Genomic DNA, 15070 nt, shown 5'->3' with positions numbered 1-15070 from the left:
TGTGGTGGTGTGATGGTGATGGTGTGTGTGTTTTTGGTGTGATGATGTTTTGTGATGTGTGTGATTTGTTTGATGATTTTGGTGTGTGTTTGATGATGATTTTGTTGGTTTTTGATTTGTGAATGTTGGTGGTGTTGTTGATGCTTGATGTGTGATTGTAATGTGTGATGTGTGATTTTTGGTGTGTTGTGTTGATGATGTGTTGTGTGTGATGATGGTGTGATGATGTGGTGTGATGTGATGATGATTGTGTGCGGGTGTGTGATGGTGATGATGTTTGATGATGTGTGTGATTTTTGATGTGGTGTGTGTGATGATGTTGATGATTGTTTTGATGATGATGATGGTGATGATGATGGTGTGTGATGATGGTGATGATGATGGTGTGTGATATGATGATGATGATGGTGATGATGGTGTGTGATGGTGATGATGATGCTGATGCTGATAATGTGTGTGTGTTCAGGTCCAGGAGTGGCAGGTTATCTGACAGCAGGCAGCGGCTCTACAGTGATGCCGAGTGTCCCGCCGCCTGTAGACAACGACACCGGAGACCTGGGCTGAACCAGACTCACACAACCCCAGACGAACCCGGACACAGACGGACCGGCTCCGGAGCGCCGCCATCCTGATCCTGATCCTGAGAGAGAAACACAGGAAGAGAGAGAGCGCCCATCATCCTCCCTCACAGCACTTCATGATTACTTCCTCCTCTATCATTTTATATCCACTCGCATCTCATAAATCATTTCTTTCCATGGGGAGTAAAATAGTTTACTTTTGTATTGAGAGATTTTTATGCATTTGTTTTTCTTTTCTCATTCCCTGTCTCTTCGTCTTCCTGCGCCTCACATTCAGCTCATGTCTGGACTTCTATCTGTCCCCGTCTCCACACGCTTTCCGTTTTATGAAACGCAGCCTTGCATCTCTATATTCTTACTTTTATTCTGAAGTCCTCGAGTAAGTGCTTGCTATCAGAAGGAAAGAGAAGCTTGAGAAGGAACCCGTCAAACTGTGATTATTTGATTATGTGCCGCACTGCTTGTGATCTGTTTTGGTTCGTCTCTCATCTCATCGTCCTGTAAACCGACAAAACCTTCCTTCCCCAGAAAGCACTCTACTATTTATACCTACATATATATCAAGACCAACAGAAAACGAGCGTCTGAAAGAACAAAGGACAAATTGTACTGACTCTGATTACAAATGTATGTGAAAGACTAGTGCAATTGTGAAATGTTAAGTGTAATATGCGTACATAAACTTTCTATATTGAATGTACATTAAATAAAAAAGTAAATCAGTTGCACTTGTACATAAAATTTTAAGAATAAAAGGGAATCAACAGCTGCTGGGGTTTTGTTTTTTCTGATTTATGCATGTTAAGACGAGAAACACAAGATCAGCTCAGGTATGGTTTTCTCATGCGTTTGTATTTTTATCGAGACGTTGTGTCAGCCTTATTTGACAAGGTGATGAGAAAAAAATATTGCAATCCTTTTGCATTCATTTACCAAAAAAAAAAAAGAAGAGTGAAATAAGAATCAAAATGAAGTGCACTAAACCCATTAAACTGGTGTTTATGATTACAGTAACACAATAATGCAAAAACTATTCCAGTTTATAACAAGCAGCATAACAGGTTTTTTTTTTTTTTTTTTTTTTGTACAGCTAAATAATTGAATGACTGACAGTTTAAACATTCTCTCTTACATTAAAAATAAGGTGGATAAAAGAGATATGATGATGGTGCATGCATTAAACTGTCTGTCTGCATTACACTGCATGTCCACACGAGGGCATCATTTCTTCATATATCTAGTGCACACCAACATCATGCACTGGTTTCCAGAAGCCTTTGTTATTCCATACAAGCAATCATTTAGTCAAGAGATGTAGGAGAACTATTTTAAGTTCCTCATGTCATTCTGTAGGCATTTTTAATAACTAAGAACATTTGCATCAGAAGTCGCTGTGGACAGACCCGTGTCAGTGTGGAGCATCTGACTGACATCAGTCTGTTACTCATGAAAGTGCTCTGTGTGTGTCCTCAGACGGGTTTCCCATCAGTCTTCGCCAGTGCAGGTGCTGGAATATCCCTGCTGCTCCAATCACATCATTACTGATACACAACACACTGTTATCAGTGGAGCTAATGAAAGAAATCTGCACAACAGTTTAAACAGCTGTTTTTTATTACACATCTGTCTGTCAGGAATACTGGATTCTGATTGGTCGTTGGGAATATCTAGCGCTTGATGCTGGAGTGGTGCATTGTGGGATTGTTATCTGGACTGTATTTCCACGCTGATCAACAGAAAGCTTTAATGGCTGTGAAATTTTTCCTAAATTTCATTATTTCAAACTTACAGGGATTTTATAGATAACACTCGTGCTGATTGAGGGAATAAACATTGATCCGTAAACGAAACAATGGAAAGCATGAAGGAAGATAAAGAGATTCAGGATGTTCTGCTGTTTCCATTTTATTTTAGGTGAAATCACAGCCTTCTGTGAGACTTCCGGATGTCTGGGTTGTGTTTGGTCTTGACTGTACTGTATATTTGAGAATCTGGTCATTAAGAAATATTGTGATGAAGGCAGGAATCAGTGTTTGACTCATTACAGCACTGTTGTTTTACAGACTCAGTGTTTATACAGTGTGTGAAATACATGAGCTACTTCTTGTTTAGTCCAAGACTTAACACACATTACATAAAGTTCTGAGGAATTCACAGTAAGACCCACCAACACAACACTACAGCTGTTACTGAACCATGACAAAAATGGCCTGGTTTCCGGTACAAATATCCTAATAAACCTTTCAAAGAATATATACAAATCTAAATACTTTATATATTACAGCACATCTTTAATTAAGATATATTTATATATATATGTGTATGTATGTATGTATGTATTATAAACTTATAATATGTATAATACATTTTCAGAAATGTCATTTTCTTTCATAATTTTACTTGTCAAGTATATTTTAAACCTTTTTTAAAGGGTCATGAACTGAGAAACAAAAATGTCCTTCATCTTTTGACATGTAAGAGGTCACTGTACTATAAAGCATCCTGTAAGTTTAGAACTCAAAACTTTATCCTTAGTCTAAAACAGCTTTACAAATAAATAAAACACTCTTTTACATATATATATATATATTTTGTAATGTAAAAATCTTGATAATATAAGTGAACCCCAGAGGACAGTACAAAATAATAAAAAAGGCAGTTCACGACCCCTTTAAAGGATTTTTAGATATTTTACTGGAAAACAAGACACATATAGTGATTAATAAAGTTATTTTGGCGTTTGAGCGTCAGAAATCTCTTCAGAGTATCCTGTCAGGACGGACGGATGTTTTCCTCCTCAGAGATCCGAGCACCTGTCCATGACCTCTGACCTTTGAGAGGCTTGTGTTTCGTGCCGTTGACAGTGAGGTCTGGAGCGAGGAACTCCGTCTCCGGGGCTCTTTATGTCCAGAAATCTGCGTCCGTCTCTCAAGTGGATGTACATTCATCTGTAGCTTTGTTACGGGTTCATGAAGAGGGAGCTTCTGTAATATAACGTCTGCTTTTGCCAAAGAAGTTCGTGATAGCTGCTGTGGTTTGCACATATTTGTTGTTGAAGCACTTCTAATGTTCTGTAGTCCAGATCGGTCAGGACGTCCCAGCGTCTGCCGGTGTCTTATATCATTACAAGCATCTAAACCGATCCTCAGACTCTTTCATCTTAACCGCCTCCATCTTCTAACGCAGCAGAACTAACAGGAACAAACAACTCTCTTTCATTTCCTCCACGCTGAATCGCTCAAAGTGATTTATGAGTTTGTACTCCCAGTTGTGACTTGTTAACGTTAAATTACACAAACCCTTTTCTTATTTGGCCAACACAGTCTGAGAAGCACACATCTTCAGAAGACAAAGAACAAAAGACTTTCATCCCATTCGCTGGTTTTCTGTCAGATGGAGTCGATCGCTGTCTGAACTCTGAGCGTTAATGAGGGTCAGAAACTGTGGAAGACTGCCTGAAACATTCAAAATACACAAAGTTAAAAAAAAAAAAAAGATTGTGAGTCACTTGGTAAAGTTACAGTCACAAGATATAAATCACACCCAAGCCAGTCTGACTTTGTATTTCATAATTACAACTTCATTTTTTCTTAACTGCAACTTTATATCTCCATATTTTACAGCTGCAACTTTTTCTTGTAATTGTGTGATATAAAGTAGCAATTATGAGAAAAAGCAGCAATTGTGAAATATATAGTCCCTTTGTAAAGCTGGAAAATATAGTCTCTGCAATATATAAAGCAACAATTGCATGAAAAAAGTTGAAATTATGAAATATATCCTCACACTGAGAGAGTCTCATTACTAGATATAAAGTCACAATTACAAGAAAAAGTTGCAGCTGTAAAATATGGAGATATAAAATTGCAGTTAAGAAAAAATGAAGTTGTAATTGTGAAATACAAAGTCAGACTGACTTGGGTGTGTTTTCCACCTCTTTCCAGACCACTGAAGATTTTTTTTTAGTATTCTCAGTTTACAGTATGCTGTCCATAGATGGTGTTTTCCAAACACTTCCCGTGTCAACATGTCCAGTGATCCCAGACACTCCAGTTTAATTCTTTAATCTCAGAATAAGCCTAATTCTAGACTAGTGTAAATGAATGGGGTTCTTCTTACTCAGTGAAGTAACCCCACAGTAACCTACAGATCAGTGCTGTTTAAACTGAGCCCAGATGAGAAGCTTTTATTTACCCACGAGGCCTTTCAGCAGACTTTGAAAGTTGTATGATGTTTACATGACACACGCTGCCTCAAAATACAAGACAGATTCATTTCACTGAAGAAAACTGATGCGAGTGAATTTTCACTATTTGATGTCCAGTCGCTCCATCTGAGAGTGTTCAAATCTTAATAGTTTCCATTGCAACTGTTCTTAATTCTGTGATTGTGGTCCGACTGATCGGCTCTGCCAGTCTGGATCCAACAACAGTAATCCCATCAACTTCAGTCAGAAATCTTGGTGTAATCTTTGATGACCAGCTGACCTTCAAAGACCACATTGCAAAGACTGCTCGATCTTGCAGGTTTGCACTGCACAACATCAGAAAGATCAGGTCCTTTCTAACGGAGCATGCTGCACAACTTCTTGTCCAGGCCCTTGTCATTTCTAGGCTGGACTACTGCAATGCTCTTCTGGCTGGACTTCCATCAAGCTCAATCAAACCTCTACAAATGATTCAGAATGCAGCGGCACGACAGTCTTCAATGTGCCCAAAAGAGCCCATGTTACACCTCTCTTTATCTCCTTGCACTGGCTACCGGTTGCAGCTCGCATCAAGTTCAAGACATTCAATCAAAAACTGAAAACTACTGTCAGCAATCATAAAAAATATATGCTTTCACTATTCTTTAATCCTAGATTGTACTATTCTGAATGATGTCTGAAACTTTTGTTTATTTGTCTCTTATTGATGAATTGCTTGTTGTTTTCCTCATTTGTAATGCGCTTTGGTTTAAAGCGTCTGCTGAATGAATGAATGTAAATGTAAATCAACAGATGCACACATGTGCTCAGCAGGTTTGCTCTCAATCCATCCTGTGTCTTTGTTTTAGTGTGTGTGTGTGTGTGTGAGAGAGAGAGAGAGAGTGTCCAGCCCCCTGTTTACATCCTCAAACAAATACTGAAAGAGTGTGTGAAGTTCAGATCAGCCCCCTGAGGGTTGTGTGTGTGTGTGTGTGTGTGTGTGTGTGTGTGTCAAGTCAAGTCAAGTCTGCTTTATTGTCAGTTCTTCCACATGTACAGCACATACATACAGAGAATTGAAATTGCATTACTCTCAGACCCATGGTGCATACAGATAACACTAACAGTAGAGCCTAAAAATACAGATAAATACAGATAAAATATAATATAAAATACAACTATACAAATAAGGGCTTGTAAAAAATAATAAAAATAAAAATAAAGTTAAATAAAGCAGCACAAGGCACATGGCAGATAGAGTGCAAACCAGTGAGGTGAACAAACAGTGAAGATAAAAAGATTGTAGTGCAAAAAACCTTGTTCAGTCTGATTAAAGTGACAAAGAGCTCAGAGAGCAGTTCTTTTATTTAACTGACTGAAGAGATAGTAGAATGATGTCAGTTCCATGGTGAATGAGGTAGTGAGCAGACCAATGCTGCACAAAGTGACTGGTGCATGTCATCGTATGTTAGTGGGAGGGGGGAGAGGGGGGTTCTGGGGGGATCTGGGGGGGGGGGTTCATAGTTCAGTGGTGCCTGGGGCAGAAGAGGTAAAATAATTCCTGTTTTGGACAGGGGGCAAGTTCGGGAGTGAGTTCAGCTTCCTGACAGCCTGATGGATGAAGCTGTCCTTCAGTCTGCTGGTCCTGGCCTGGAGAAGGGTGGGTGGGATCACCTGAGGGCTTTGTGAGTGAGACGGGTGTGTGTGTGTGTGTGTGTGTGTGTGTGTGTGTGTGTGTGTGTGTGTGTGTGTGTGTATGTGTATGTGTAGAGTGTGGTGTGTGTGTGTGTGTGTGTGTGTATGTGTGTGTGTGTGTGTGTGTGTGTGTGTGTATGTGTATGTGTGTGTGTGTATAAAATTCACTGGACATCAGTAAATGTGGTCACAGCTTTACATTTTACTCATTCAGAGAGGAGTGAATGAATGAACAAACAAATCAACTAATAAACAAAAAAAATAAATAAAATAAAATCATTTATAAGACCTGATTTACTACAACAGAAATGACATGTTGAGGACTGTTGAATGAGTTCATGTTTGCAGTAGTTTTCAGTGGTGTTTGCTAAAAGGTAAATATCAATATTACTAGTATTACCTGTAACTGTAATTTTTAAGTTGTAAACAGAAGGTAGATAAATAAATAATTTCCTGTTTATTTGTAAATACTAAATGAAGGAAGCAGACACAGTGAAGAGTCGAGCGCAGCTCCTTGATCCTGCTCTGTGTTCTTCTGTTCTGTTTCTTTTCTTTTCTTTTCATTTAATCTGATCTGCTTTCCCTCCTGTTTTCTGATGATGATGATGATAGAGGAACAGATTTGCTTTCAGGATCAACAAAACTCACACATCAACACATATATGACTTTATGAGCGAGTCTTTCTTCTCATTAAACAGGAATGATAAGGAATATTTTGTAGCAAATGTGACCAGATACACTAATTTATTATATAATTTTGTTAATAGTAATTTGTGGTTTTTTGTTGTTTGTTAGTTTGAGGATAACAAGTGAGTCTTTTTTTCATTTGAGGATAACAAGTTTTTGTTTATATTCACTCAGTGACACTGACCGAGGTCATTCCCATTCTTTAACAGGACTGTTGTGATCAGTATGTTACAGAGTTCTGGAAGTGTGTGCGCATGTGTGAGAAGAAGAAGCATCTCTTTCAGCTCCGGTGTAGAACTGAGTTCTTAAGCATTCCATCAGTTTAAACATAACATTGGAGACAAGGATGGAGTTTAGTTTACCGCCGCCAACACCTTTTCTTCCTGTGCTTGGTGAACCGCCTATTCCCTGAGCAAACTTGTTTGATGGTTTATCTCAAGGCCATGGACTACAGTGACCGGAGAAAGATTGCCCTGCTTCTCTGTTGTCTCGGGGCGGAGGGACAGAGAGTATATGATGCTCTTGGGCATGCTGAAATTTACCAGGAAGCGGTCGCTCTCCTCACTAACCACTTCATGGGCCAACAACTAGTACTTGTACCCCAATACAAGCTACCCAAGTGAGTGAGTGTGCAAACTATGCAACTAATCTGTGAGACATGGCACGCAATGCAATTAATGGGACTCTTCAAGATCAGATCGTTCATGATCTGTTTTTGTAGGGATATTGTGTGACAAGACTCTGAAAAAACTATTGCTAGAACCCAATTAGATCAAGCCGTGGTAATTGAGCTACAAGATCATGAAATCAAAAAAGCAGGTTTTCCAGTGCAGCTCGCACAGCCACGAGGAAGCCGTAAGAGTTTAGATTTCTGCAGCAACTGTGGCTCTAGCTCACAACTCAAGGGCCCAAAATCATCCTGCACGGGGACAAGCATGCAGAAATGACCTTAAAGATCACTTTGGAGATCATCTCCTGCTACAGTGCCATGAAAAGGTTTTTGGAAAATTGGTGAACCTTCCCAGGAGTGGCCTGCCTACTAAAATTACTCCAAGAGCACAACAACGTCTCATCCAGTGGGTCATAAATGAACCCAGAGCAACATCTGAAGAACTGCAGGCCTCACTCGCCTTAGTTAAGGTCAGTGTTCATGATTCAACAATAAGAAAGCGTCTGGGCACATACGGCATCCATGGGAGAGTTCCAAGGGAAAAGCCATTGCTGACCTTAAAAAAACAAAACACAAAAGCTCGTCTTACATTTGCCAAAAAATATCTTGATTATCCCCAAGACTTTTGGGCAAATACTCTGTGGACTGATGAGACAAAAGTTGAACTTTTTGGAAGGTGTGTGTCCCGTTACATCTGACGTAAATCCAATACGAGTCTGTGTGGACTTGTATTCTGTCAATAAGACATTTATTCCTGACAAGTACCCTTTCCCCAAGGATTAGGAGCTGACCACTCACTTCTACTGGTCGACGGTCTTTACTAAGCTAGACCCATGTTAAGGTTACTTGCAGGTGCCACTCCATCCTTCCAGCAGAAACCTCACAGCATTGGTCACACACACTGGGGTATATCAGTACACAAGCGTGCCATTTGGCCTGAGCTCTGCCCCCAGCTGCTTTCAAAAGATGATGACCAACATCTTGGCGGGTATTCCTGCAGTTGCAGTTTTCTTGGATGATATAGTAGTAAATATAACTTACGTTCGATTGCTTTCAGAGGTCACCCTTTCCGATTACATGGACTCTCACACTACACAAACTGTTACACATCACCCTGGACTACATTTCCCATGCTCCGTTGCACTAATCACAAGCTCACCTGAAACCAATCACACACACTACATAAGCCACACTCAAACCATTACAGACTGCCGAGGATTGTCTGCGTTTAGCACTTTACGGAGCCAGTATCCTGTCTGAGTTTAGTCAAGTTCTTAGTTCTAGTCCTGTTTTGTAACATCTAGTTTTGCCTGATTGTCTGTTCCTGACTGTGGATTACTCGCTTGCCTCATCCTTTGGATTATGTTCACTGTTGATCAACCTACGCCTGTTTATTGGATCACTCTTCTGTCTTGCCCTCTAAATACCTGTTTGCCATTGTTTGACCCATGCCTGTTATGACCATGTCTCTTAATAAAGCATGCACATGGATCCGCTTGCTTCATGTCTCTGTCGCCCCGTAACAAATAGGGTGGCTAGTGCTTTTATGGAGCATAATCTTACGTTGAATGCAGAGAAATACAAATTCGCTACCTCAGCCACTGATTTCGTGGGGTTTCGTCTTCACAGGTAGCCTCATTTCTGGGCATGACAGCCTACTACCTTTGTTTTCTGCCTCAGTACTCCTGAACCACAGTGCCCCTCCGCCATTTGCTACAGAAAGACGAGCCATGGTACTCGGAGAAAGAAAAGGAGATCTCAGACAGAAGAGTTGTGCTTGTTCAAACAGATTCATTTTTTAAGTGGATTTTGAATGCAATTTAAAAAAAGGGGGTTTGTTACACACTTTTTATCAAACAAATGTAGTTCTAACAAACAAATACTTTGATAAGTCCAGATCATTTTCCTTAAACCCATATGCTAGCATGTCTTATGCATATGGAAATGTTAAGTCTGAAATTTTACTGACTGGCCACATTCATTGAGGAACAATAGAGCAATACTACAGTTTTTCCTGAAGCAATCTTACAGACTTATATTGGCATGACTGGATTGTCCATACAAACCTGAGCTTAAATCTTTGCATTCACTCTTCTGGTCAGAAACAAAGATCCCAGTCAAAGAAGAAAGTCTTCTCACAGTGACGTCACTGGAGCGAATGAAGCTGTGCGGAGCAGTTTATGCATCATTACTGTGATTCTCCACAGCGTGTGTGAGGAACCTCTGCAGGAGCTAATGCTTGTGTGAATGGATGTTCCCAGTCTCTCATCTCTCATCTGCTTCGGCAGGTTGATCAGTCATGATGGCTAAAGAGAGACCACTACTGACCCAAACCTGTTCCCAAATACCCAGAATAGCCTCAGCTGGCCAGACATCACACACAACAACATGAAGCGGTCAATAAATAATTTCATCAAGGAAATATTAACAATATGGAGGGAAAGCAGAGAGCTTTAACCGCACTAAGTATGATTCTGGTCATTCTTATGTCTTGTTTGTGAAGGTCATGATTTAGTTTTGGACTGAACAGTCATGTTTCTCATTTTGCAAACCCATTTCATAACACAAAGGTTTTCAAACCCTCTGATGCCAAAGACCCCATGATGTAACCCTGTTCCTGAAATATAACGCCTGTTATATAATTTCATGTGTAAACTCTCATTATCTGAGTGTCATATTGTAAATGTTGTTTCTAATAGATTTCATATTGACACTGTACTTGATCCCAAGCAAATTCTTCACATATTCAATTTACATTTTAAATACATTTCATAAATATATTTTTTTTTATATTACAAAATATTGTATTTTTTCTATGTCCTACCCACTGTTAGAGTTACATTTAGATAAATAGAAAAATTAAATAATTGTGATTAATCTCCTGATTGGTGACAGTATTTTAGAAACAAAATAAAACAGAAATAAAATAAAATTTGTTTAAAAAATACTGTTGCACTCAGGACTTGATATTTTGCGTCTTTCCGGAGGGTTCTATCGAGATGAACACTAATGGATAGCTTTCTCCAGGGTTATAGATCTGTTTGGTCACAACAGCCATTTATTCACTGCAATGATCAGCCAGAGCATTTATTTGAGATCTCCTGCTAAATCATACTGTATGGAGTCTGTTGTTTTTCTCAAGGAGAGCAGAAAATGAATAGCGTCAGTCAGAGCCGGTCATCTGTCCAGTGATAGAAACGTAAGAGAGAAGGTCAGTGATGTTGATTTCAAAACTCAGATGAGAAACATGTATGTTAATGTGAAAGTGCCTGAGGGCTGCATCTAATGATAGATGGAATGATCCTCGTTCCTCTGACGCTGAACAACAGCACGAGCTCGTTAGCTGGAGTAATCGCTTCATTGTGTTTCTGCTGGCATCATGTCCAGCATGAGTGACTGCAGAACACACAAAGATTCACAGGAACTCAACCTCAGTGTTTTCAGAGGTAAAGGTCAGCTCTCGATGTGCGTCCAGTCTCTTCTTCTTTGTAGTTATTTTCATCTCTAAGATGTCATGGGAAGTGCAACTCATTAATTGTAACAAGTTTCTAAAAATCACATTAAATCCACATGGAATAATGACAAAGTATTGCATGAAACATTAAAGTGACTTCAAAAGCTTGGAAATATGCAAGTGAAAGATTTAGTGAGAAATAAAACAGGGTGTGACACAAACAGTCTTGCTTCGTGGGAGGTTTTTCCAGTATGTGTTTGTATAATGATACACAGAATGCCTTCAGTCTTCATGAAGCTTTGCTCTGGAATATTATTTATGTAAATCTGCACTTTGAACAGCTCTAGCTTTTTATAGTTAAAACTTTAAACTTGCATTCATGAAGCATCTACATGCCTGTTTCTGCCATGAAAAAAAAAAAAAAGGTATTTGCATTTGCATCTAGCAACACTGACCTCTCTTCTCAGAATTGTAAGTTTACACTATTCTGTCACTATTCTGACTTTTTATGAGTTTATAAAGTATCTCACAAGTCTGGCCATCAGAATTGCAAGAAAAAAGTCAGAATTGTGAGATAAAACATGCAATTACCTAAAAAAAAAAAAATTATCCCATGGTGAAAACGGGCTTCCATAGCATGTGGCTAATTAATTATTGGAACCAATGTAAATGTTTAAATCAAAAGTAGAAGTATTAAGTGTGTGTGTACGCTCTCAGCTGTCACGGAGGAAGACTTCTTTCAGAAGGGGCTGATATACAGTCTTCAGAGGTGTGCCTTTGAAAGGGTTTCAGCTCTTCTACCTTATTTTCTGAGAATGGACGAGTCTTCTGGAAGTGTTTCCACACAGAGTCAGTCAGTCCTTTATACGACACGCGTGTGATTCCATCGCATCATCTGGGATCCAGAGCTCTTACAGCGCTGTGGGTCAGACGCTTCTAGAACAATACCCCACACGTACTGTTTTCAGAATGCATTATCATGTATTCCTGGTTAGTGAGACCAGCTGGAAGCATTTAGATTGTGTGTGGTTTAAATAAGGACAAAGGAGCTGCTGCTGTGATGAGGATTTATGTGAATCATACGTGATTGAAACATGTGGCAGAATTCAAGATGACCAGCTGATCCACAACACAGAATGTGTTTAACTAAAGGACTTCCCGTCAGTCCCGATCCTCAGCACATGAACCTCCACTAATATACTGCCTTAACATTAAAGAGACCGCGTGTGAAAATGACTGAAAGATATTAATCTCCTTCTTCACTAATTAGTTCGTACAGTATGCATGCGTATACACTACCGTTCTCATGTTTGGGGTCAATACGTTTTTTTTTTTTTTTTTTTTGAAAGAAATTGATCAAAAGTGGCATTTATAATGTGACAAAAGATTTCTATTTTAAATAAATGCTGTTCTTTTGAACTTTCTATTCATCTGTGAATCCTGGAATGCATAGAACATTTATTTTAAAATAAACATAGATACATACTCCATTCTCAAAACAAATTGAAATACAATAAACTGCTTTTAAATAGTCCTAATACCTAAACGTAACACCACACCACTCGTTTGCCTCATTCAGAGCTTGTGGACTGTTCTGTTGTGTTTTCTCCCTCGTGTGTCCGTGACCTACAGTAGCTTCTCATCTGTCTGATTGTGTGGTTTGGTTCGGGTGTGTCTTGTTAATCATCTTCATTTTTCTGTGTATTTAGTTCTAGTCTGGCCTGTGTTACATGTTTATCCTGCCTGTCTGTTCTGTGGATTTATTAAAAGATGTTTTACCTTCATCTTCTTCGTGAGAGAGTTTATTATTCACCGTAGCATGACATCATGTCATTTTGATTTTATTTATTGTTATGCAGAAGTACAGTGTTTAATACTTTGGTGGAGCTGCTTAGCTTAAATACCCAATGTCCAGATGATTACACATCACTTTTCAGAAATGACTAGCTGCATTTGTTTCATGGTTTTGTGTTGTTTTATGACAACAGTAATTCCTCCAGCATGCTTGGCTCCCAGCAGCAGTGACTCGTGTGCTGATACACTACTTGGCCAGAACTACTGCCTTTTGACCAATGCAAGATCCATAAAACATAATTGACTGGAGCTGGTGTAAATGAACTGGAATAACCCCGAGCTGAACTGATCATCACCTGATCAGAGAGAATCTCCATCATCTCTGTCCGTCCAGAGACTGAGAGCTGCTACATTACTGCTGATCTCAGCGCCGAGATCACATACTTTAGCTGTGTAGAGTAACAGAAGCACAGCGCAGGGAACGGATCCTGCTGCACGAGACTGACATGTAAATTTTCTAAAAATGATTTCTGAAGATCATGTGACACTGAAGACTGGAGTAATGATGCTGAAAATACAGCTGCACATCACAGAAATAAATTACAGTTTAACAGAGATTCACATAGAAAACAGCTGTTTTACACTGGAATAATATTTTGCTATTTCTACTGTATTTTTGATCAAACAGATGCAGCCTCGATGAGCAGAAGAGACTTTCAGAAGCACAGAGAGACACTGGTTGTGTATAAGCTCATATTGCTGGAGTACACATGAAAGGTTTGGAGGATACGGTTTATCAGAACTGTGTGACAGCCGGTGCCAGTCTGTTGTAGCCGTTTATTTGTGACGATTTGCATTTGTGTATTATTATTATTTGTATTATGTGTATATTTATATTTGTGTTTATAAATGTTTGTTTTAGTATTATTCATCACTTATGCATCACCACACGGGGCGGGGAACAGGAAAGATTGTGTTTGGTGGTAGCTCAGTTTTTTGATCACTTTGTTATTATGGCTTGATTTTTCATTTGTTGGAAATAAGAACTGAATTTAAAAATGCTTTTGAATCAAAACTTTTTGTGTTTAATATACAAAGTTAAATACTGAAATGAAGTTTGGAGTGGAGTGCGTGCAAAACAGCGGCTGTTCCCCGAATCCACGGCCTGTGTGTGTGAGTGTGCTGCAAAGCTGAAATGACTGTCGGGTTTCTCAAGACATCTTATCTGAGGTTCATTTGAGCACTGTATCTCTACGACCTCTGACCTCTCAGGTCAGAATGAGTTTCCATCATTACACACACGTTTGACGGGAAGTGTTTGATTCTCAGCTCTGTTCCTGCTGGATCTTTTCTCTGTGGAGGAATTAATGCAGCGTTACATAAGCCTGTTTCAAATGGCAAACCTTTTATTCATAAAAACTGTGCAACTCTCTCTCAGAGGGACAAAGCCCATATGTGTGGGATTTATTAAGCAGTTTCCAATGTGTGTGTGTGTGTGTGTGTGTGTGTGTGTGTGTGTGTGTGTGTGTGTGTGTGTGTGTGTGTGTGTGTGAAAAGTGATGTGTATATGTAAAGTATTCTCTCCCGTGGAGTGGATCAACAGTCCTCCTCCTCCTCCGTCTACAGTCTGACCTTTACAGGAAAAACCCTAATCGTCTATTATTATCTGTGTTTGGTCTGTTTAATCGTTCTCTTGATATGTATTCAAACACAAATCAGTCTCCATGACAACAGATCAGTCCACTTTCTTCACTGAAAGCATGTTTATTTGGAGGAGATATTTTCCATACTGATTGTGTGAAGTACCAAAAGCTTAACGCACAAATAAATCAGTAAAGTTCTCCTGAATAAATGAACAGCTCATTCAGAGCGTGGTGCACTGATGTGAAGGTCTGAGTGAATGCTCTGCTCACATGAGCTCAACAGCAGCTGATAACACAGGAATGAAGACTTTAAGATCATCAGGGTTTAGAACAGAGCTAAAATTAAACCACTCCACTCT

The 15070-nt window shown here is 39.3% G+C and overlaps 1 protein-coding gene across 1 annotated transcript in view; it reads left to right on the top strand.

The window, feature by feature from the left end:
• LOC109052050 (dnaJ homolog subfamily C member 13-like) overlaps nt 1-1350 on the top strand; it is a 44576-nt gene extending 43226 nt beyond the window's left edge. The window contains 1 exon segment of the mRNA XM_042752181.1: nt 467-1350. Within this exon segment, the coding sequence (XP_042608115.1) occupies nt 467-564 (98 nt within the window). The 3' untranslated portion in view covers nt 565-1350.
• Nucleotides 1351-15070: the final 13720 nt, after the last annotated feature.

The sequence above is a fragment of the Cyprinus carpio genome, chromosome B24, assembly GCF_018340385.1.
Source record: "Cyprinus carpio isolate SPL01 chromosome B24, ASM1834038v1, whole genome shotgun sequence".
NCBI lineage: Eukaryota > Metazoa > Chordata > Actinopteri > Cypriniformes > Cyprinidae > Cyprinus > Cyprinus carpio.
This window is presented reverse-complemented; position numbering and strand designations above follow the sequence as displayed.